General features: G+C 40.5%; 1 protein-coding gene across 2 annotated transcripts; it reads right to left on the bottom strand.

Moving 5' to 3' along the window:
• Positions 1–1,045: 1,045 nt before the first annotated feature.
• Positions 1,046–25,844, bottom strand: enc2 (ectodermal-neural cortex 2). Of its 2 annotated transcripts, none has more exons than XR_003832400.1 (12): positions 15,825–16,006; positions 15,525–15,630; positions 14,629–14,874; positions 13,904–13,993; positions 13,560–13,723; positions 13,046–13,193; positions 12,282–12,478; positions 10,715–10,820; positions 10,372–10,515; positions 9,689–10,105; positions 8,557–8,636; positions 1,046–3,760 (listed from the first exon to the last, which is right to left on the bottom strand). XR_003832400.1 is itself a non-coding variant. In XM_029434277.1 (12 exons), exons 2-11 carry the CDS (start codon positions 16,004–16,006, stop codon positions 9,719–9,721), a joined length of 1,770 nt encoding a protein of 589 aa, XP_029290137.1. In that variant the 5' UTR covers positions 16,007–16,056; positions 25,673–25,844; the 3' UTR covers positions 1,046–3,760; positions 9,689–9,718. The 2 variants fall into 2 exon arrangements, 1 of the variants encoding a protein (XP_029290137.1); XM_029434277.1 differs by lacking the exon at positions 8,557–8,636 and adding an exon at positions 25,673–25,844 and having other exon boundaries at positions 15,825–16,056.

Below are 25,844 nucleotides of genomic sequence, written 5' to 3'. Positions count from 1 at the left end.
ACAAAACACATAATGAAGTGCAAAACATATAATTTAATATTACATATATAATGTAAATGTAATTATTCCATTTTATATTAAGCACTTTATTTCATTTTTCAAAATAAAATACCCTGAAGACTAATGTTAAAACAATGTTTCAAATAAATATTACCAAAACAAAAATAATCTTTTTATTCTTTCTGTGCGGCCCGGTACCAAATGATCCACGGTGGTTGGGGACCCCTGTGTTAGAGGACTGGAGAAGGAGACACTGCTGGAGAAGATGTGCATTACCATTTGCATACTGTTTTTTGTTTTGTTTGTTAAACAGGTCATAATTCCCGCTCTAATATCTATTTTGTATTGCTTTCAAAATATCTCCTTCAAACAACTGTATTGATTCAAGTTTATCGCAAAAAAACCCTACTTTTTTATAAGATTACATTTAAATACTTCATGTTATACCTTCGTCCAAAACACATTTTTACTGAATAGAGCCTGAACACACCTCACTGCAAGTCAATAGCGCCTCTGATACCAGAGGCTAATAGCTAACAGCTAACGTGCCTGGACGCATCATAGTGAGTTTAATGAATAAATAATCACAATAAGTTAAGTGTAACATCAGTTCAAGTATAACAAACAGCAGCTTTGCTTACTACCATCGAACACTTGATGAAAGTTTGATGAAAGAAGATTGCTGTAAACAGTTAAAAAGGTCTCACTTACATACTGAAGTATTTAATTGGCTGTTTGGTTCATATCACACTGGACTGGACCTGCTGTGAACTTTCAGAAGTCCAAAAAAACCCATAATTCAAGCAGGAAGCCACTGATGGAAAAAGAGAGCGAAGTCCGGAGAACAATAAAATGTGTGGTGCTGAATGGACAGATGTTAACGTGACTTTATAATGCACCTTTTAATTTGCTGCAATAAGATTTGCATGATTTCCCCTTGTTTGATAACTGATGTGTTCAAAGAGACACTGCGGCATCGAAACACAAATAAATAAATGTTGCCCCACCTGAAGATGCTTTCATCAACCTCTTCACATTCAAGAAGTTTAAAAAGTGAGTCAATGTTTATTTTCAATAATAAAAACATAGTTTCCAACAATCTTTTTCTCAAATACATTTCTTTTGTTTTTCCATATCATTGCAAAAATCCTCAGTTTTTAAAAACATGTTCCTTCTCACTTTTTCAAATTCTAATTTTTTTGAACATCCCTTCGCTTCAGTGCAGCAGCTGAAATCAAACTCAATTCATTCAAGTGGAGACAAATGAAAGAGATTTCTACACTACCAGTGTGTAGTCTCCTCGTGGCAGCTCTTTTAACAGTTGGACAGGGAACAAGTGCAAAGGACTTACAACACCAGCAACTACTGCATCACAGAGACAATACAACATAACAGCCATGATGCATCTGTGTCCTGCGGAACTCATGTTCATCCATTTGTTCATAGTGTGACAGCTGGTGTTATCTTCAGCATGTAGAAAATACATCACACCTGTGGGACAAAGACACATCACCGCTAATGAATGCATTGATAGAAATATAAACTGCAAAGGTTGGCAGTGATGGTTTCTGCAGAACACGCTGTACAAGAGGCTGCTCTCTGCTGCTCTTAAAAAAACAGAAATAGCATGATGTCTGAAATCAAAGACTTTCCCTAATGACTGATGTGAGACGAACAACTCTTGTACTATTTCACCTGATGCAACCTGATACTGGAAATACACAATGCACGTGCAACTGGAGATGTCCACAGATCATGCTCCCTAATGTGTTTCCTGTGCCTCTACGTTATTGTTGGATGTAAAAGCATAACGGAAATGATTGGAAAATGTTGTTTTAGAGCTCAGCAAAGATCTTTTTGGCACTCTGGAAAGGCAAAGGTAAGAATTACTGTCATTCAAAGGACTTTGGGCACCCGTCCAGCAGAGATCTGTTTCTGCATCTCCACATGAGACTTTGACATATTCGGCCATATATTGGATGCTACATTAAGTTAACTAAGACTATGTGGCACTTGAGCTGACTTGAGAAACACTGTTACCACGGTCACAAGATCCACCTCATTGTGCAACAGCAAACTAGTGCGCCATCTTGTGGTAACAGTCGATTATTATTATTAAAAAAGAGTACACTTCAGTCTCGCCTTCAATAGATCCCATGTTTACAGGTGTGACAGGTGTCCCATTTACTGCATCCTTCAACTTATTATTATTATATCATTGCTTTCATCAGTATTGAAAACGCATGATTCTTTTTTGCATTTTTCTAGTGTCGAGTTTGTTTAAAATGTTCGCTCGTCTGTTTGCTGTGTTGTGTGAATGTGTAGCCACAATGATTACAGCCTACAGAGTGGACTGCATTTATATACATTCCCTGTACTGAGCAGTGAATAAATACTGCTCAAGTCCAATCACTCTGAACAAACATAGCAATGACCACTTTAAGGACTCGTTTGACTTTTAGAAAAGTCAATTGCTCAGCATAAATTGAGCGGGGTAAGGTGTATTTAGTAATGGATCACTTTTTGGTCAAAATAACATAATTAACAGTTGTATTCATGTTTAACATGATCACATCATTTCCACCACTTTGTTTATCAAGCTCTAAATGCAGCTGTTACTGTGTGAACTGTATATCTGGTGATCTGACAAACAAGTTAAACCTGAAACTACTAATAACGTTCAGTATTCCACTGACAATAGTTCATGTACACGTCGCAAATTAAAGAAACATTATCTAAATATTTTCACCTTGAAATGAGAACTTCAAAATCATTGTGGTGATACGGTGACTTGTAACAGGGAGAATGTTCTTGTCTGTTCTTGCACTCTGTAACTTTGGTGCGTGAGTCGTACCCGGGAGAAGTGCGTAAGGCTTTACGGCACAAAGCGGATTATGGTGAAACGCTTCATAAGTAATATAAATCGTCACAAACGCACGTGTACGGCTGTCTGCATTTCCAAAACGGTGTATACATGAATTGCTCTGAACATGACATGTTACATGAAATGTAACTGAAGGGGCGCTTCATCGCAAAAATACTGATTACTGTATGTTGCTTTATAAAGATACGGTTTCAAATCAAATGCAGGGAAGCCAAATAGTCTTTGTCTACACTGATGGTTCCCGACGTACTGATCCACCAGAAGGAGACTTTTCTTAATGTAGATGATAAAGAGATGGCTGTTTAAATTCGCTCTTGATGGGACTCAAAACTCTCAAACTCAGTCCTCCCATTAACATTGGTGCAGATGTGGTAGTAATACTAGTAAATATAGTGCAACCTGAAATAAGAAGTGGCTTTAGGTTCTTTCATTTCTGTTGTATCGTTGAGGGGAAACCATTGTAGTATGTCAATGTCATGGATTACAGTTCACGTCTTTACACTGGAATGGTTTAGTAATGGATTTCATGACTTCTAAAGAACATTAAAGAAACATGGCCTGAGACTAAACCTACACACAACCAACACAAACACTCAGGTGAGATTTGTATGAGCGCACCATCAGACAGGTTCATCAAAGTCTCTGTTTGAGGAGTATCACATTATTTAGGAAGCGTCACATGCAGAGTCATTCTCTCTGTGTGTGTTAAGACCTGGGTGCTGTGCTGTTGGCTTGTGTACCACACCACTCAGGACTGAGTCAGTCTGTGAGCTGCAGCATGTTTTTGTAAGGGTTGGTCGTGTGTGTGCAGTTCCGGCCTCAACCAGTTGCTGACTGCAGGGGGGAGAAGGAGTCCTTCCTCAGTGGACATCAACGCTGGAAAAAGACAGGAGAGAAAGATTAGGACTGTCCTCAGTCAAAGAACAGGGTGGCCATCAGTCCACTGATCATGTTTGTGTACATCTATCCTAAGCAGTTTCAACCGTCCCATGAATCAACACAGCAACTGTTTCTGTGTCTGATGGATGCAATCTGATTCCAGTAATAAATCCACAAGCTTTCATGGCTCCCTTATTAGCTTAATGTTTTCTTTCTTGTTCCACCTGGTTAACTGCCTGGATGTTCTCTGTGTGGGTCAGGATTAGGGTCAACTCTTCTGATTCATGTTGGCTTTCACTGTCAAGTCAAGTGTCTTCAAGTTCAAGTTGGTTCATTAATGTTTTGTAATCAAGTTGGTATGAAATCTGGAGAGCAGCAAGAGGACCGAGCAGCCCCTCCTCCCTCTACTGGTGTTACCATTTCTTCTACAGTAATCAGGAAGAACAGAGCAATAAGCAGTATAGGTGTTTGTTAAAAGTAGCAGTATCAATAACACCCTAACACTACACGTCCCCATTGCTAGCTGCCCTGATTAACTATTGTAACACAGAGCAGAGGATGTATTCTGAATGTGTTTTCTCAAGAACATACTTCGAGTGAATTGTGGAGGATTTAAAATATGTTGGGCTTTCTTAAAAAAATTAAACTTTGTCCTGTATACAAAATCCTAGAATTCTTAAAAGAGCACAGAGGGAGGAACTGTTGGTTGAAAAACAAACTTTCAAATATGATGTACAAGTTTGAATAACTATATCTGAGGGTGGTTCTATTTCTTCATTTGGACTTAGTTTCCTTAACTAAGTCTGAACCCCTTCCTCCCTAAGTCGTTCCCTCTCTTCTTCCTCCTCCTCCTCAAAGGCGGACATTTCTGTGTTTGTGGGATTATGTCTCAGTAATCTTGACGCGTTTTTAGCGAGCTCGCCCATACAACGCTTAATCCTTACATGACTCACACATGCACACTAACACACATCATGCGCAGACTGGAATAAACATGAGCACAAAAACAAATAGTGGTGTCAAATACACAAGAACAGTGGTCAATGTTGCAGTGTACTTTTGTAATTATTTATAACAGCCTGCATTTTTACTTTTGTATTTAAAATTGTACAGTTTTTAATCGCTTTTTTTATTTTTACTTACTTTTTAAAGGGAGGGGGGTGGGGGCCAGATGTGTAATGTTATATGTCTTTTAAGCTACTGGATGCCTAAATGTCCCTCAGGATCAATACAGTATCTATCTCTCTACTCTTTTTCTACAGTACTGCAGGTACCAGGGGGCTCGAGACTTAGTGTCCCGTCGTCCCGGGAGCGATAGAAAACGTGTTACTCACACACAGATTTTGATGCTACATTGTGAACATCAAATCAGTGTTGAAATGGGCAAGAGGAGAGCTAGTTAACGTCAGCAGGCGGTGAACAGCACATTCCTGCTCGACTAAATAACAGAGCTAACAGCTAATGTTAACGGAGGCTACATCGCGTTACATCATGATGTGTTCAAGCTCTATTCAGTAAAAATGAGCAGTGGCCGAAGGTAAATGATAATGTTATCATGAAGTGTTCAAAAGTAATCTTGTGAAATTTAGTTTTTGGCGAGAAACTTAACTAAATAGAATTGTTTAAAAAGGAAATGTTTTCACAGCATTGTAAAATAGATGGGAGGGAATTATGATCACTTTAACTTCCTAACAAAAACAAGTAAGCAAACGGTAATAAAAGGAGGAATCGTATTGAATTGGGTATCAAGAATCGTGGAATTTCTGGTATAGGTATAGACTACTAAAACCCTGTTCACACCTGACAATAACATGCGTCTGGGTGATCCAATCCCAAGTGGACAGCTCTAAAAACTAATACACGCATTGTGATCTGATCACTCAAACCACTTGTCGAGGTGGTGTGGGATGCATTTAAAAACACATATCTTTGTAGTGTAAATGCTAATGCATCCCCGACAAGGACGGAAAATATGTCATTAAAAGCCTGGGCTCTCCTTTTGTTCCTACATTTTCTCGTCTCCAGCTGTTTCCCAAAGGTTAATAAGGTAATTAAATAATAGCAACAAAGACGTCATATTCTTTACTGGTAACATGTTGTCATTGCATTACAGCCACGGGAAGTGCATTGCTGCCTCTCGCCAGTTAAAAACAACAATGCATTCGGTCATTGCAAACAAAAATGATGTACAAGTTTATTCACATATATAGTGAGGAAGTGAGATCCGATCACATGTGGTCACTGGACACACATTCTAATGGAAGGTATAAACAGGGTCTACATTTCTGGTATCGTGATATCTCTAGTTTCACATAGATCAGAGGTATTCAACTAACATTTCTAAGAGGTCCAGTTAGAGAAAATTTCCGCAAGCAAAGGTCCGGAGCATCATAATGTCTAACGTGCGTTATGAATTAGTGTGAGATATATTGAAGCAGCGTAGTAGCTGTATCAACGTCTGCACGTCATCAACAACTGACTGTCAGATCTAATAAAGAAAGTACAATTTAAAAACATTTAAACAATATTTATTGTCACTTAACATTGAACTATATCCAGGTTTGCCGCCTGGAATGCACAGATTTGATTGGCTGAGTAGCATCACGTGGGATGGCTTAATTCGCATGTAATTGGTAATTGAGTTTTCTGAACCGCTAAACCAGTGCCGTAAAAACGAGAAAAGCTGCGCCTCAATAATTTATTGATTATAGGTCCGGGTCCGGATAGGTCGGCGTCTGGGTCCGGACTGTTAGTGACCCCTGACATAGATTATACTCTGTGTGGGTGAAATGGGGAGAAGGATTGTAAAACACCCTGCCTCAGTGCATCTCACTTGGCTAAGATACAGTTGGGTCTCTGAATATATACTAATCTGCTGTCATCCATCCATTAAGAAAATAAGCTCTAGCTTAAAACTGGTTCTGTGCTGCTAAATATTATGACGCCCGACTTGAAATGCAGCTTTCAGAGCAAGAGCAGTGAAAACATGTGCTGTGGAGCTGGAAATGGTGCAGTGGGAATGGTAGCAGCAGGGGTACTAAGGGGATCATATTCTCGAGTGATCCTAAGCCTGCGTGAACACCGGCAGCGCTGCCTAAAGAAGAAGGGCTTCTTAATCCTACTGTTGCAGTCACAGACCAAAACATTGTGCAAATTAGTCTCTTTTTTTTCACCATTCTAAAACAACAGTAGTGTATGTATGTTACGTTTCCTGCTGGAGGACGGTCCACCGGAGAGCGTTATTGCTGGAGGACGAGTCCACGAGACTACTGCTGGAGGATGGAATACCTTGCTACAGTCCTGCGACGGCCACAGATGCCACATTCTTTTCTTTTTTTTTTGTCCTCCAACACATAACAAAAATGGCTTCTAAAATAAACTAGCTTTAAAAAAAGGTCTAAACCCCAACAATGGATTATCTTGACCTCAGCTGTGACGGCAGCTGGGATGTGTAAAGGCAACAGAGAGAGGAAGCAACAAACTGTACAACTAGATCACCTGATTGTGCTGAATGTGTTGATCAGCGAGCAGCGAGAGAAACAAAGAGATTGTGTTTGTTCGAGAAGTTGCTCCATCTGACCCTAACTCAATGTAACAGTAGGACAATAGTTCGTTGAGGGGATTTGTGTGGATCACTCTCATTCCGTTACATATAATAATATTACCAAAATGGCTTTTAATGGAGGTATTAAGTCTTTGCTTCATGTCCTGTTTTGATGATGAATAAATCATAACCATAGAAACAAAGTGAGGCAAACACTGCTGACACTGAGCAGTCAATTCTCAATTAGCCAGGCTCAGTGGAGACCCATGGGAACGGTTGCTGTTACTGCTGCTCTGAGTGCTGGAGTATGATCCACCCCCAAGCATTACATCACAGCTAAAACAAGACAAGGTCAGGAGAATGAATGAATGAATGAGTGAATGAATGAATGAATGAATGAGACAGAAATACAGGAGCTGGAAGTAAGACGGACGAGCAGGATCTGGGACTCCAGGTTCATAACATGAATTTTTTAAAAAGGGGAAGGAGGGGGCTGACGATGCATCAGTGGGTGGATATGGATGGAGGATATTTATATGCTGCAGTCCCACTGGAGAACATAACCACAGGAAGAAAGCTTCTTCTTCTTCTCCTTCTTCTTCCCTGTTTGACCTCAGTAGGCTGGTCATAATTTACTCTCTGGGTTTTTACAATTGTTAGTCTCATTTTTAAAATGCCTTTGCTTTTCTTGTTCTTATCTTACATACTCTATTTCTTCTTCTTGTATTGTATTTGTATGTAATTACTGTGCCTTTGGCTGCGTGTTGTTTTAGGTTGAAGGCAGCTGTGTGTAGCACTATACGTCTCATCTCATCTCCGACTCTTGAACACAAATCACATCCATCCATCAGATCCAGATGCAGCTGACATTGGGCAAGAGGTCGCCAGTCAATCACAGGGCTGACACAGAGCCAGACCGCCGTCCATGCTCACATTCACGGGCAACTTAGAGTCACTGTGGCCAGTGGTCAGAAAGGAGCATCCTCACCACAATGTGTGACAGCTGTTAATAGGACCAAAGGTCAGGTTTTTATTTTTGTGGTTACTGACTGTATGTGTGATTTAGAGGAAGGTCAGAGACTAATATTTAAATTCAACGATAAGCACCGAGTCAGCCTAAAAGCTTTTATTAACACTGTGGATTTCTGTACTTGTGTGTTTGTCATGTGGAGTGCAGATACTCCATATGACAAACATCAGTTAAAGTACTGTTGGGTTTACTACTGTCCAGTTCACTGAGCAAACATACCATCAGTAAATCATTTGAGAGATGCAGACTCCATCATTTATCATTATCCTCTGGAAAGTGCCGACTGTGATGCATGAGATCTGGAGACAAGGATGTGAAGTCACAACTTAATTAAGTTCTATAAAAAGAGACATTTAAGATGGTTTTTTACTGATGGCTTATGATGGCATGTTGTTGGTGGTTTTATGTTGTAATTATTTGAAGAACTTTAACACCCTACAGTTTTTTCACCCTTTCGTTTCGTGGCTTTACAGCGAGCTAAACATATATATTCTTTTATTTCTTTCAACTTTGTAACTTTTGACATTTCTCTCATTCAGTATTGTATTTTAACAACTTACTCTACATAAGATATTCATTTTTGTTTGGACGAATGTGGCTTCAGCATTTAGATTGTGTGATAAATGACACAATGCTGGCTTGCATGGTATTTACTACACGATTGATTGAGTCTGCCCTGGAGATGTGCACTTATTCTGTGTGTGCAGCCACACCTACAGGAGGGACTGTTGACTTCATGTACACGATGAGGAGACAATTTTGCCTTGAAACATCGTACTCTTTCTAAATGTAACAAAGAAAAACTATGTGAGTTAGTGAGTGCTTATCTACAGTGAGACATGTGTGTGCCAGTTTACCATCATAAGAATAAAGGCCAACAACGTTTGGGTGAGTGGGGCACAAAATTAATCAATCAACCAATATACTTCTTTTAAATCATATAGTTATTTCTTTTAGTGGAAAGTGGTGACAACAGAAAATAAATAGCCTTAATTATGTGTATGTTTGTGTTCCACTTTGAAAGAAAGTCTTTTTTTGGCTGCATATTTTCATCATAAAGAGCAAAATGAAACTGAATGAGGTACATCAAGACAATGCAAAGATGCAGGTGGATGCACACCTTTGGCAGGTAAACAAAATGTCTGCACAAGAGCAGCAGCTTCAGTGCTCTGTGTGTCCACAGAAGATGCATTCAGTACACAGTATGGCACAGTATCGAGTGTAGGTCACGCTCAAAGCCCAACACAGTCAGTGTAGTTTGGCAGTTAGACAACCACTGTGATCTGTCAAATTAATCTGAGGGGGGTTGATGTTTTCAACCAATTTGTGAGTGTCAGTTTTGAGAATGTACCTGGAATTACTGGCTCCTGGTGTCTCCGAGTTAGGCAGGTAGGTGTTTCCAAGTGCTGACAAAGGCGGTGGGGATCAGTGAATAAGGCACAGTGGTGATGGAGTTCCAACTATCTGACGTGGGGTCGTAACAGTCCAATGTTTTACACCGCTGCGTCCCAAAATAACCTCCAACCACATACAGCTTATTTCCCGAGGCCACGGCGTGGCAGCTCATCCGTTTAGACGTCATGTCGCCCACTCGAGTCCATTGGTTGGTCTCACAGTCAAAGCGATAAGCAGACGCAGCAGTGAATTCAGTGTCGCCACCCATGATGAAGATCTGGCTCCCTAAGACAGCAGCCGCTGTATAGCGCCATGGCTGGGGGCATTCAGCCGCAATATTCCAGCGATTACCCACAGGGTCGTAGCACTGTACCTAGAGATAGAAAACATAGGAACACTCATTGTGGTATTAGTCTTCCTATTAATGCATGGAGATGTCATACCATACAGTGGAATGTGCCAATATATTCTGTACGTCTCACATTATAATTAATGCAAACACATAAACTCCCTTTAATATCGTGGCTATTAAATGACACAGGGAAGATAGTTTGGTATTTCATTGAAATGAAATGATGGGATATTAAAGGCTGCCTTGTAAAGGAAGTGTAAAGAAGGTAAATATATAAATCCACCAACCTTGGAGGCCTTGTCTCTGTGTATGGTGGACCCTCCAAAAACAAAGAGTTTGAGTTTGGCACTGACCACAGCTGCATTACTGACTCCGTCTCGTAGAGGAGCCATCATAGTCCATTTATTACTGAGAGGTTCATACCTCTCGACCTATGAAAAATTGACACAGTTATACATAATGCATGTCATGTTTGATGTTATACGGCTAAGAGGCGAATAATGTTTCCAAGTTGAGTCCACGTCCGACCTTATAACAACCAGATTACAGGCTGTATTAGGTGTGCACATTTGTGAATATGGATAGTAGAAATGGTAAATTCTGAAACTATTCTCATAAAGAAGTCAATACCTGTTTGAGGGAGACAGATGGAGAGGCAGGAAACACTCCCGCTATGGCTGTGTGACCTCCAACAACGTAGAGACTGTTCTCCAACTCAGCTGAACCATGGCCAAACCTGGACAAGAGAATACCCACGTCACCTGTGTTTATACATTAGACCATTGGTTCTCAACCATGGGGAATAGTTTGTTTTCGCTATAGAAGTGTTCCCAATGCGAGGAAGAGTTATAGGAGGGAATATTCTGATCATAGGTTTCACTTCCTCCATCGTTCCTCAGCTGTGGTCACAACTACAGAACTTGGTCTTCATCATCCAACAGCAAAAAGGTTGAGATCCACAATTCATAATAATAATAATTCTATATGCTAACCAATATGAAACCAATGAACCCTGGCTCTGTCTGTGTGTGTGTGTGTGTGTGTGTGTGGATAATTTAGATGTATGGGCTTGATGATATTGACCTTTCATTAAAACATTGTGTCATGTGGTCTACCTCTGATATGGCTGCAAATGATGTAATGCCTAAACACTGCGACACCAGTCAGAATCACTTCATGTGGCCTCGTTCTTCAAAACGTGAATAACCAAGTTATCCAGATTAGACTATTGACAGGTCAAAATGTGCGTGTACATGCAGGTTCAAAATGAAAAGAAAAGGAAAACCCGCTAAAATTAGACAACAGACTCCATCCCCATTACCAGTAGACAGGCATGTTTCTCTTTTCTCTTTCCAGTGTGCCATGTTCAACGTCACAAACGCAACAAAACAAGGTTAGTAAATAACGTTGGTTACTTCTTTTATAACGGTTACTTATTCAGTCTCGCTTTCAAACTCTCAAACCAGAGTTGGTGATCGTTGAACAGTCCAGACATACAAAGAGGGTTCTGAGGAGTTTCATTTGGTTTCTGTAAAGTTTAAATGAAGTGTATTTTGTGATGTTTTGTATTCTCATAAATTATAATAATTGTCCAAATCCCTGTTGATTTAATGGATTATATATTCACTTAAATGTGTTGCCAAAGCATCAGAAAGCTGCAAAACTTAGCGTGTGCACCCGGGTGTCATGTTTCTATCTCTGCCGATCGGAGCTGGAGCCGATGTATACCGCGACTACTGCAGAGTCATTGGTCCCAGGAATGGATGCCTTTGAGAGAAGATGAAAAACTTTTTCCACTAAACGCAAAAGTCAAATGTTAGTGGGTGTTAGGGGGACTTTTGTTCACTGGCAGAGGGGCTTTATTGACAGTGAGCTAGATCATGACCAGGACGTTTTAGGCTGAACCCCATAGATGAAGTAACTTTCAGATACACCGTCTTGTTTTCTTACATGTATAATGAAAGTGTTGCTATAATAATGACCCCTTATTGTTATTCTAGATAACTTCATACATGATTAGCAAATCAATCCTAAAGCACCAATTTAGCTGGATGAGAGTAAACTCTATTTTAGCTTGATAAAAGCATGTTAGCCTGAATTAGTTGAGCGATACTTGAAGAACAAAGGGCTGTACTACGAAGCAAGATGAGTGGGTTAGCGAGATATGTTGAGCCGAAAGAAAACATATGTAGCTCACCTGGCTATTAGCATGGGTGCTCCTTTAGACCACTCTTCATGGACAGTGTCATAGATCCAGACGTCTTTAGAAACTCCGTTCTCTGATCCTCTTCCTCCTGTGACGTAAACCTTACAGCCAATAGCACACGCACTGAACTCCTTCCTGGGGCTGGGGAGGTCTGCTTTAGGTATGATCTCCTTGGCTTTATGGTCAACCTAAAAATGGTTCCACAATAGAAATGACCTCATTTACACAGATGAGATGTAGGCCATGTTGACTGCGTGCAATTTTGATATTCCCCGTTCAGAGAACCTGCTCTGGTTTATTATTATTCACTATAGTATTTTAAATATACAGTAGCATACCCTGCTTTATCGCCCATTGTACTCTAAATGGCATCATATGTTACAAAATGAACACCATGATGTTTTGAAGAAGTCTCGGGTCATTTTCTCATAGACTTCTATACAATCTTTGGTTTAAGGCACTTTAGCATTGGCTTCGTTTTTCAATCTAACCACCAACCTGTCTATTAATGGCCGGCTGACGTTGTGATTACATGGTTTGCATCTTAAACCAGGACATACAATGGCAGTGAGTCTCCATCAGATTAATGCATTATGTATGTTAAGCAAGCAGTATGACATGTGTTTCTGATAAACTCCTGTGATGTCACATAGTGAATTAAGACCTCTGAGTTAAACTATAATCTGGGAACAGGACAGTTTATACAACACATAAACAGGACATGCAAGTATAAAAGGACTGCGTGTCTCCTTCACCTGGTATATCTTGTCACACATGAAGGTCTGGCCTCCCAGTATCAGCAGTGTGTGTCCTGCCTTACGTGGGCGAGCACACGGACTAGTCACTACTCCATCATTCTGAAGGATTTTCTTCTTACACTGCATTGCCTCTTCTACTATTGACCTGCAGAGGAGAGTTAAAACAAGATCTGAGAAGACACATTTGTCAAATATGTCTTTACTGAAGCCGGGCCTGTCAACATGTTCCCACAAGTCTCCTCAAAAGACAAGTTCTACTTTAAAAAGTATTTGGATGCTGATCAAAATGACTGTTTTCACAGATGCAACAGAATTAAATATAGAGCTGCAACTAACCATTATTGTTAAAACGATTAATAGTTGCAAACAATTTATACACGAGACGTATAGAACGCAGCCCTGCTGTCAAGATGTTCACACTAACTAACTACATATACACATGCAGATTATTTTTTATTGTTATACCTTTATATGTGAAGAAAGGATGTATAGGATCCCTGACACAGCCTACCTGCTTCTCTTGTCAGCCATCACCAACTCTTCACAGGCTACAGCCTCCAGCAGACACTCAGACGGCAGCAGAGCCAACCTGATGCCCCTCAGCAGCTCTGGTAAGTGGTGACGCCGAACCTCCAAGTCGTATCGAACCCACCGCAGCACGGAGTTAAACACAACCTGCCCCAAGATAAAACAACATTTAAATATTCAAACAGACACATTTAGCTTGTCTGGAGGTGTGCCGTCACGCCATCCTTTGCTATAAGGGATGGAACTAAATGCATTTGAAAACACACTTTCTTTTATTGATAAACAGGTTTTCAATAAGTCAACAGGAAGGGAAAGAGTATCACTCACCTGTTCATCTTCTATCTCCAGCTCATCACTGAGAATCAGCTCCAGCAGCTTATCTTTAGAGAGACTATAGAAGTCCTCTGATTCTCTTACCTAAAGCACAGACAAACACTGTGATCACATGCATCGTACATTAAATCTGTACATTATAATCTGTACATTATAATCTCAGAAGTGCAGTATGTCTATGTTCATCTGCCAACTCTACTTGAGATGAGTGGGAGATCAAAAGGTTGAGGATGGACCACCTAGCATATTGTATGTTGTCGTCTTGGTACTACTATAGCAGCAAGCGGCAATCCCGGTTTTTAACCCTTTCTCGGTCAACAGACGCTGCTGTACTGCCAAAATCAAAGCCACAAGTAGCATTAAGCGGGTTTTGGAGGCCACTTCAGGGTTTAATTCTGTCTAAAGCAGGAGTGAGACCAATCACACACTTGTTCCATCAATACAATGCATGCAGCATTTTGAATATTGCACATCCAAAGTCCCACCTTTTGCTCCCCCTTCACCCGATGTGAATGAAACTGGATGTGTATGTTAAGTACGTAAGTGGCAGACCTATTCCTCAACATGTGCTTAGGATATCTACCAAGATTCATGATGATTGGACAAATAGAAATAGAAATGTGTATCACAGTCCCACAACAGGGTTCAATCCCTGAAGGTATTCTTTTTTCAATGATCTCTGTGATATTAGGGAGTTATATGGCTTAAAAATGTCTTACCGTCTCATAGTGTAATAGACACATTCTCCACGACAGCTCGTACAGTCTCTTACACTGATGAGCGTCTGATAACAGCATCATCCCCAGGCAGTTGGAGGAGTGCAGGTTTTTTTCCAAAAACTCTGCGGCTGCGTCCCGAATGTCATGAAACTGCAACATGTCGCCCGCCTCTAACAATGACTCAGCGTTTTCCTCGTTTATGATGACTCGAGAAGAATAGGCAAAGTCCAGCAGAAGCTCCAAGACCTGGAAGAGTTGAGGATTAAAGTTAACCAATGACATTTTAGTGTGACACAATGACTCATTCTAAAGGCTTCTGCATGCCTCAAAACCTCAGCCTCAGTTCATATGAGCAGTTCTGACCACATTACATAGCCAAGTTACTCATACCTCTTACAACCAAGAACCCATACGAGTTGTCACATGAAAACATGGTGATCAATCTGTAGTGATGCTTACAACAGCTCAACTGGTGTTTCAGCATGGCTGAGGACCACTTTTCAAATAATGTTTACAGGTCCTTTCAAATATCAATACCATTCTCAAAAATCCAGCATGGACTGGCATCATGGAGGTCTTAGGGTGAAGGCAGCGAACCATAAACTGCAACATACTGTACCCGTTTGACGTCCGGCTGAGGACCTTTGTTACGTGCTCTACCCCCCCCCATTTCCCGTCATCCCTCCATTTTTAACTGTCTAATAAAAAGGCATCAAATCAGCATTTGGCCCTTTTGCCAACAGTGGCAAAGTGATGGTCAACTGGGGGAAGGGGAAATAGACTTCAGGTTGGTTTCACAAGAATTGGTTGGAAAATGCTTTGTCTGAAGCACACAGAAGCTTTAATGTTCAACAGGAACAACATGGTGGAATTGTCCTCTGTGACAGCAGCAGTACCTCGGGGTGTATACTGTCTCTGAAATTAACGTCACTGTCCAGACTCTCTCGTAGCCCTCCGCTGAACATGGCCTCAAAATAACGACTGCACGCTGCCAAGACAGCCCTGCAAGACACAAACACAGCATTTTGTTAGTCCCCAAACATATCAAGCTCAATGGTGCAGAGGTTATATAGACAAGAAGAAGAAAAGCACCAAAAGAATGTAGAGTGTCTCTAGAAAGGTTGGTTGTTGTGTTGTGGTGGTTGTGTCCACTACATTTTATCAGGACAATGCACTGATGTTTTCAGCATGTTTACCTGTGGCATGGGAAAGAGCGATCTCCGGACCACAGAGTGACATCAGTGAACATGCACTGTTTCCTCAATGTGTTCAGGTGCGTCAGGACACTGTCGGGATGCGAAGGCTTGTGGAACAGTGAGATGTTCATGGAGCCCGTGCTAGTGCGGGATTTGCGATTCTCATGAACAGTCACCGACATTGCGGCCTCGTTTGGCACCTCCAGGGAGTTACTTGGGACAATCTCTCCTACTGCTCAACGACAACAAGAACAGAAAAAGGAGAATAAGTCACATTGTTCATCGTTTCTGCCATACGAATATGTGTGACAGGGCCTTCATTTCCTCCTCTGCTTTCTTCTTTTATCTTTTTATTAACATTATATTTCTAATGCTTCTCATCTCAGAATCCAGGATTCTTCTACCAGTCTACTTATCCTGAGAGACCAGAAGAGCTGCTGGCCACTTTAATTAGAAATCGGAGAACTCTGCCTCGGCTGTTATCTGTTGCTATCGTGTTAATTGTCGTTTCACAAATGAATGTAACGGTAACTGTAACTGTAACTGTAACTAGTTGATAAATAAAGAGCTGTGACAGAAATACTGAGGCAGCATGTTCTGCAGTTGAACAATTCATTTACCGAGAAAGATGACAGTAAACGTAAACAAGTAGTAACTATATGTTTTCTGTCTTAAAACATTACTCAGTTACATCAGAAGAGTTATTGGACGCTGTAACTGTTCCTCTTGTCCATACTGGCCTGAGGAGGACAAAGTCCAGACTTCTGAGGTTTAGCTTAAACTAATATGAGACTTCAACAATCTTCTAAAGTTATTCTTTTTAGTACAACATTCAGTTTGTCTTACTATCTCAGCAAGTAAACACCGTGTGTGTGTGTGTGTGTGTGTGTGTGTGTGTGTGTGTGTGTGTGTGTGTAACCAATATGGACAGGAGGAATAATTACAGCAACTAATAATTGTCTCAGTGTACGTATGAGCATGCGAGTGTGACGGACTTACATGTGAACTTATCCTTTAAAACAACCTAAATCTACATGCCAGACCTAAATCATGGCAGGCCAGCATGTCTTAGTTAATACCAATAATTAATGTCAGGTTGGGTTATTTTATTACAACCTACAACCTAAATTTCCCTTGGGATGAATAAAGTATCTATCTACAATGCGTAAGAATTTGAAATCTCCAACCATAGTACAGCATCCCAACCATTCTCCTTTATCAATATATTCATATGCTTCACTCTTCAGCAGCTCAGTACAGTCAAGCAGCATTATGTCACATCCACATCTACGGTTAAAGAAACTATAGGAGACACAGTGACATGTTAGATGTGTTTTCACAGGCTGATGAATGCATGCAGACTGTGACACTCCACAGACTGTTGACAGAAATGCTGTTTCAGCAGCCTTAACACTGCTTGTGTGTGTGTGTGTGTGTGTGTGTGCGTGTGCGTGTGCGTGTGCGTGTGCGTGCGTGCGTGTCCATCTAAACTTGCTGACGTGCAGTTTTCGACCAGTCACAATAAATCAGTCATTAGGTGTTTCACAGAACACAATGAAGGCCACACAACAACCTTAATGTGGCTGGATTGTGTAAAATGAACCAAAGATGAGCCGTATGTGCACATTCATACACATGCACACAGTTAACCCACACAACCACACCCTATAGTTGACGTCACAGAAGTGTGGGCCAGACGATTCTCAAAGCTGCTCACACTCAGTCTTAGCCGTCTGGATACCCTGAGCTCAAACTTAAACAGAGCAATTTGACCTGGAAGTGAACGATCATCCTGTTAAAGTTGGGACAGGGGCATTTTTTAACCACCAGCTGGAGCTAATTTCAGGTTCTACTCCAGTCTGCAGTGCACTAATAATGGCAGTGTGGCACATGATGGCATGAAAGCAGAGTAAAGTGTGTTTAGGGTTATGGAGTTTTTGTATTTGAAAACCTTATATCAACTGATTGCAATATGTAAACACACAAAGGCACATCTAAGACAATAGGTAACATTTATTCATGCTAAACTTGCACAAATTATTATGGAGACATTAAAGTATTTCTCCATTCTCAGTGACTTCTAGAATAACAAGTTCAGGTTATATAAAAAATGTAAATGCTGCCTTATAACCAGATATAAATATTGTAGCATTCCACCCGAGAGAACGCCATCCGTGATCTAATAACTAGTGTTGCCGCCGGGGAGCTGATGAAGGGCTCCGCTCTGCTGGTGCAGCCTCAGGCCTCACAGCGGGACAACAGCGGTGTGCGGCGCCTGGACTGACAGGCTTCCTGTGACACATGACGCACACATGAGGTTCAATCCCATGAAGAGCCACCACTTATCTTTAATAAATCTTGTAAGCCATTGTTTTACTGCACAATTTTTTGTTGAACATATGAAAGTAGAAATAGTATAAAACAACATGACGCTCTGGGTTGGTTTTCTTCCCCAAAGCCACCACTTTTTAATTACATTGTAGAGGTGCGTGCAGCGCATTGATTTACGCTCTCTCATAAACACATTGGCAGCAGGTGGACAGACGGACAGAGCCAGATCTGATACCGCCACAAATATAATATATTTCTGTGGGAAACACTTACTGCCATATCTAAGTTTTAAAAATCGATTTAAAAAAAGTCGTGAATAAATTTGGAATCTTAAAAGATGAGAATCTTGATTCTAACATGAATCGATTTTTCAATAGCACCTCAGCAGAACAGCAGATTAACTGCTGGTAATGATCACCTTTCACATAGACACCAGTCCCCAACATTAGTTCCGCACTCATTAATAGTTAACCACAGATTTACATTTATGTTTCATGTCTTCTTTTACACAAAATAATGCAGTAAAATAAATACCACAGAAGGTTGTGCTGTTCCCAATCTGTGTATCTTTATTAGTCTCTTTTGTAGCCTAGAGTCATAATCTGTTAACATATCTAATGTAAACTATGCCCAGACAGCAACATTTCAGCTTTCATCCTCCTTAAGAACTGGCCAAAGGTTAGCCAGTGTTGCAACGCCATGTTTACTAGATGTGGTGTGGCAGTGGCCTTATTGTTCAAGTGCATTACTGATTCATGCTGTGAAATCCAAATAGGAGGAAGCACTGGATTTTTTCTTTCTAAAAGGATTTACTCAAAACTAATACACTTCATAAACCAGAGAACATATCAAATCCTTTCAAATCTGAGCTCAAACAATATTGAATTGTGTGTTTCATATTGTCAAAAGTTTACTTGGATAGTTTTTGTATCAGATAGTGGAGTTTCTAGAGCAGGGGCGACAAACATGCGGCCCGCGGGCCAAAGCCCGCCCACCAGTGGGTCCAATCTGGCCCGCGGGATGATTTTGCAAAGTGTAAAAATGTGTTATTTTGATCATAAAGTAAAATACTGTTCCAGATACCTGTGACAAAATGTTTTGTGTTTTTGTAGCTACACTGTGATCTGTAAATGCACATGTGTAAATGATAAACTGAGGCATAATATTGTTGAAATTGCACCTTTCTTTCTTAAGACAGTTCAGGTTGTTCATAATGTTTTGTAAAAAGATGGTTCATTCAATTTGAACATTTTCAGAATGTACTTGTACATATTTGCACTAAAACAAAGGGACAAATTTGGAGTTGTCGTTATTTCTAGGTTATTATGCTGTGATTTTACTGGTCCGGCCCACTTGAGATCAAATTGTGCTGTATGTGGCCCCTGAACTCAAATGAGACTCAATGAAACACCCCTGATCTAGAGCTTGAAAGAGGGAATCTGCTCCGGTTCTCTTAACAGGAAGTAAATGCTCACATACAAAACCAAATAGGCATTAGGGCTTTGACTAATCTTTATAAAATCAGTCAACACTGAAAAATGCCCTTCACAGTTTCCCAGAGACCGGGGTGGGAAAAAGGATGAGTCAGGGCGCAGGGCGACCCATCAGAAGGAGAGAGAGATTATATAGGATTATATTTATTGCACCAGTAGTGATGCATGGTTGGGAGGGGGCAGGCAGAGATGACTGAAGGCCCTGTCACACATATCCGTGTGGCAGAAACGTATGCTGGCTGTATATGAAAATTTGTCAGAGTCCAAATACGTGAATACGGTATTAGGCTACGTCGGCTGACGGTGAACCCTACAGCCAATTGCCATTATTGATAACGAGTGGATACCCTATTAGTAGCCTATGTTAAACTTATCCCTGACAACGGAGTAACTTATTAAATGTGTTTCTACAGTACAGCTAGTGTTCTGGGAGCTTATTGGGGTTTAAATATAGTATATAGGGTCCCTGTGAGTAGCTCATCCTCACTTCTTCACAGCATGTCTTGATGAATACATCAACCCATCATCAGAGAGCATGGAGGATGCTGAGAGGCTGCGACAAGAGTTCATTCTAGCCGTTCTCCAGCATCAGCATGACGTGAACCAAATGGCACTTTTCCAGCTAAGATAAGATAAGATACGTTTTAAATAAGTAAGTGATAAGCTATCAATATGTTTGACATACATATAATAATTTGTTATGTATTCGTTATTTATCAAACGGACATGTCAAATCAAGCAATCTGATTGGTTCTTAGCCGTGGTATAATGAGCGTATATCACAGGTAGAATTGTAGTTACTTTTCACAACAAGTCAGTATCCCTCCGCGTCTGAGAAAAAGCTACAACCGTTACAGCTGTTAAATTACGTCCGTTAAGAAACAAACTTACAAAGCTTTACTCTGGAGGAGTGGATCGATCAGTGCCTATCTCCAGAGAAGAAAGCCCCTAAAAGACGACATGCAGAGCTACGTGAAGAGCAGGTAGACCAAATGGAAAAAAAAACGAACAGAACACCGCGCTAGCTGTTAGCGCGCTAGCTGTTAGCACTATGTTTTGTGCAGAAGGCAGCGGAGGGACTATTTTATTTTGAACATCATTATTTAATAATAAAAACTATTTAAATTGGAGTGTGTATTTTTCTTTCATATTGCCACACTTGGTAACCGTTTTATAAAAGCAATAGCTCACTTCAGACCGTGATATATGGTCATTATATCACAGTTAAGGGGGTTGTACCACGCCCCTTAACTGTGATATAATGACTATATACCACGGCCTGTCGTCAGCTATTGCTTAAGTATACGTCAGCTACAACACCTGCTGTGGAAAAGTTGGACGTATTTGGACTCTGACTAATTTTGAGCTACTCTTCATATACGCCGGCATGTTTCTGTCATACTGAACTGTGTGACAGGGCCGTATGTCTGGCGTGTTCGACGTATCGTCTGCGTCCTTCAAATGATCACAACTTAACCTTCATTTATATCAACCTATAGCCGATATTTTGTATACGCCAGCATACGTTTCTGTCATACGGATATGTGTGACAGGGCCTTAAACAAAAGGAATATTAAAAAAATGGAATATTTCATTACACTTTCAGTCTAACTTACGGTGATCCAGGCAGACAGTCAGGAGGTGAGGGGGGCTCTACACAGCACTAATGAACACATGCACATTTAGGGAATATGCACTGCACCTTATGCATCAGCCCATTTTATAAAGTAGTAAAGGGTATGAGTGGGTGAAGGCAGTGATGACCTCTAACAAAACGGTTTCAGTACACAGCAGACAAGTGTTTGACATTTTCCTCTCACAGGTTTTACCTCAAAGGTCAGCCACACTGAATAATCAGTCAACATGTTCACGTCATGTAATAAAGTGTTACAATAGGCAAATACGGAACAGGAGACATTGTTTAATGTGCTGTAGCTGCAGGGAAATGTTAACCCACATTTTTAAGTTAACTAGACACCACACACACCTCGTCAGTGGAATATCAACAGAGCTGCTGAATAGACTGAGGCCCTGTAAGGAGACCAGGCCTGAGCGTGTTTACCCAGTTAGCATAGCTGCAACACTGGACTTGTTGCCCATGGCCACTCAGAGAGAGTGTGTGTGTGAGTGTGAGACCTACAGGTGGACATTTTAGTGGATCCCCAATAAAATGTGTGTTTCTGGCCAAATTGAAGTGGTTGGTGTTAAATGGTTTAATTTATTATTATTATATTCATGCATGTTAAAAATCCAATCCTATGCCAAATCTGAAAAGTTTATTGACAAAACATTATACAAATCAAATGTGATGTAAAAAGAAAATGAATAGGGTCAGAAATGATGTGAAACAAGGACGGTAGGTAAAAGCTGTCTTGCGTGAGACGGTGAAGGTAAGAACATGGCGCCTGCTGGTGAAAATATTTTCTCAACAAGATGTGCCCACTAGACGGGAAAGCATCATCGACATGAGTGAATGGCCATGTGAGTTTATTTACATATACTAAGTTTGTAGCTTTGGTTGCTGAAATGAAATCTGTGCGGTGAGGATTGGTCTTCTTCTTGCAGCAACTAGATTGCTTCACAAAATACAAGTCATATAGTTATAAGCCCGTAGTGAAGCATACATGTACGATACAGAAATTGAGTCTCCAAAAACAAAACAATGGCCGGCTCACTGTATCCATCTCTCACACATGATGCATGCATATTAGGTCTGCACGGTATGAGGAAAATCTGCCATGTTTGATAACATTGTTTAATATTGCGATGACAATATGACTTGTGATAAATAATAACTAAATATTGTAGTGTGCATATTAACTATACTTTTCCTACGTCAGCCTGGTCGTCTTTAAATTCAGAACAGGATTACAATTTAATATCTTAAATATAAATAGGCTAAATGTACTTTCTAGTGCTGCAACAGCAAAGTCACTATACAAACTTAATAATATCTCACTGGAAATATGGCTGGGACCGTTTACAAACCTACTAAAATATGTCTCCATCTGCATGAAGTGCGTCGCAAAAATAGCTGCGCACGGTCAAAGCGTGGATTCCTTTGGAGAACAAGCTGCAGCTAAAAAACTCGCCGACCATCCTCTAAAGGGTGGAAGTATTTTAGTCCCAACAATGTGGTGCCCTGTAAACTCGGACAAATTGGAAAAGGCTCATCACAGCAGTACAACTGTTGTGCACAAACGGCAAAGCATCCTGGAGCACTTTGTCAAGACGGCAGCAAGACAGCCTGTTTACTTTTTGTCCCCATCATAGCGTGATAAGAATTATCAACCTGGCAGAACGTGTTTCTGTACCGAGCGAAGTTTAGAAAGGAGAAGAACACAGACATCAGTCAGCATCAGTCCTTCAGACTGTCCTCTGATGTGATTCACTGCTGAAGGAGGGGGGGGGGGGGCTTTGTCTCGGCCAGCAGGTAAGTTTACAAGAATTCATCAAAAACAATTATAATGTGGCAAACTAAGCTTTACAGTATGAAGATGGCTTTTGTTTTAGCTTGTTACAACTCACTATTAACCAACCTAACACACTGTGCTTGTGCCCCGGTAGCTCACCTGGTAGAGCGGGCGATGCATGTACAAAGGATAAGTGCTGCAGCAGCGCAGGTTTGAATCTGACTCGCAGCCCTTTGCTGCATGTCATCCTCTCTCCCTTTCTCACTAAAGCTGTACTACGAAGTAAAGGCAAAAAGCCCAAAACATTTAAATATCGATTTTACACGTATTGATAAAGATATTTAAATTTGCAAAGGTTTTATAGTAACAAGAGCAGTTGTCGTTAACTCAAATCATAACATCTAGTTATAATTTTTTCACTACACTGTCTCCCCCAAAGCCTCTCTACTCTGCCGTTTTGGTTCCGTGTGTGTGTGTGTGTGTGTGTGTGTGTGTGTGTGCTGTTATCCTCCCAGTGAGAGTCCTGTTGTCCACTTGCATATCCAAGCTACAGCTTTTAGACCAACCAAGCGGCAAAAACTACTTTTAGGAAACCAATCAACAACAAGACCTGATCCACTACATGGTAGTTCCTCCTGGCAAATGTTACAGGACTCTCTGTCCAACAAAACCAGATTTGTGAACAGCTGTTTTTTTGTTGAGCTTGTGCAATTATAAAAAAAAAAGGAAAATATTTGTAATAATCACCACAGCCCATGCACAGTTTCCACCATTTAAATAAAAACTCTCATTTCCACCAATCCTTCCTTCTCAGAATGGTCTTCCTGGGTGTTTTTTTTCCATCTCCACCTATCCAGCACGGCTCTTAAGTGTTACGTCAGGAGGCCTTTCATGGTGTTGGCTGAGCATCTAATAAGACTACTAATCAACAGGCACACCATTCATTGACACGGTATTCCTCATCAAAAGTTTAAGAACTCACACTGATCAGAAGTCTACTTTTCATGCATGTTGTTTTTTCAAAAGCCTATTTCGTTAATATGTGGCTATGACAAATCTAAGAAGAGTGTGTGTGTGTACATCGAATTAATTTGCATGATTAGTCCTGTTTATTTTCATGACTGTCTCTTATATCATCTCTGTCAGCAGTTTCTGTGCATCATCCAAAGACTTCTCAACCTTTTGAAATGTAGCTAGAAACATCTGAAAGAAGGGAAGTGGAGAAGATGAAGAAATATACTTGATTAGATGACAGTAAAGAAGCAGATAAGGCCCTGGCCCTCTATGATAATAATATCATTAAGTAATGGATTCAGAGGTTATGACATATGATATTTTTATCAGATCAATAATTCAAGGCACCTCAACACTTGAGGCTTCACAAAAGAAATACAGTATCAGACTGTAGGGCCTGACATAAAACAAGAGACAACTTATCCAAGACAGCCAACATAATTCAGTAATTTGCACAAACTCACCAATTGCTGGACAGTATTTTTCCTGCATGTAAATGCACCAATAAGACGACATCGTGTTAACAGTTACATGATCTATGAATTCACACGTCTAATAATAAGTCAATTCTTCAAACCGATGCATACAAGTAAAATTGAGCTGCATTGAACACAATATCAGACATGGAATCAAGCGTAGAAATAAATGTCATCGTTCACACTATGAAAACCATACAATTATTTCGTGCGCGCGTGTGTGCGTGTGTCTTTTTAAGTATGCGGCTATGCAAGGCTCGCTTAAATCATTTGTACGCATCAATTCAACGTTACACGATGAACCCTCATGGCTACATAATCAAAGAATAACGTTACAAAGACAAGAACAAGCTACTAAAAGACGGTAAAGAAGCAGGTTTTAAAAAACAAAACAAAGGGTGTCCTGCTCTGACTGACAGCAAACCGTGAATGAAATGGGCGAGGATTAAACTTCACGGACACAACGACCAAGAAACCTTCATATACAGGTAACATGTTTTAATTAGATTAGTTGGTCCACATTGCAAACAACCTTCCAGCAAATGTTAATTAAATAGCAGTAGTTAGCTTGGAAGCTAATAACTGAATAACTTGCTCAGTCGACTAGCGTCTGGTTCTGGTGAGGGAGTAACTCAATGTGTACGTTGACGGTAAACCAACAACGCTGTCGATAAATAAACGTCATAGATAGACTACTTTAGATAGACATGTCCATATCTTCAAATGGAAAAAAAGAAACAAGTTCAGCAATAACGTTAACTAACGTTACATACAGTAAACAAGGTGGAGCTAGCTCTGCTGTACACCAACTTCAATGTTGATGATGGCCATACCGAAGCACTTCAACTTAACTAACGTCACTTGTCTTACAACAGCCTGTAAAAAGTAACCACGATACAAATACTTTATTCTCAATTTCACGACGTTTTGAGGAGTTGTCACAGTGTGTGTGATGCTCTGAAGTGGCCATTAATATTAACTGATAACACACCAGCGTTAAGTTAGCTCCGTAAATTTCTCTGACAAACAATATAGTTGAAATGGATCCACTGCGATTCCACTTCGTGTCTGCGTCTGACTGTACCCATAGGAAATACAAATTAAAAAAATGTTTTACTCACAATTATAATACTTGAAGGTGTAAAGTTAAATCCACACAACGTATAGCATCGGCTCCGTTGATAAAAACATTATATTTATGTGACAATAGCTGAAGTATGTCTGGTCGTCCCTGCCTGTCTGACTGGTTTTGGAGGAAACAAAAGTCGAAGTGCCCTGGCACCAGCAACCAAT

This window comes from Cottoperca gobio, chromosome 6 (assembly GCF_900634415.1).
Source record: "Cottoperca gobio chromosome 6, fCotGob3.1, whole genome shotgun sequence".
NCBI classification, from domain to species: domain Eukaryota; kingdom Metazoa; phylum Chordata; class Actinopteri; order Perciformes; family Bovichtidae; genus Cottoperca; species Cottoperca gobio.
This window is presented reverse-complemented; position numbering and strand designations above follow the sequence as displayed.

Coding starts and splice junctions, on each gene's coding strand:
- enc2 (XM_029434277.1), bottom strand. CDS start 16,006: ATGTCGGTGACTGTTCATGAGAATCGCAAATCCCGCACTAGCACGGGC. Junction 15,631..15,824: donor CGCTCTTTCCCATGCCACAG/GTAAACATGCTG, acceptor TGTGTCTTGCAG/GGCTGTCTTGGCAGCGTGCA. Junction 13,194..13,559: donor ATGGCTGACAAGAGAAGCAG/GTAGGCTGTGTC, acceptor TCTCCTCTGCAG/GTCAATAGTAGAAGAGGCAA.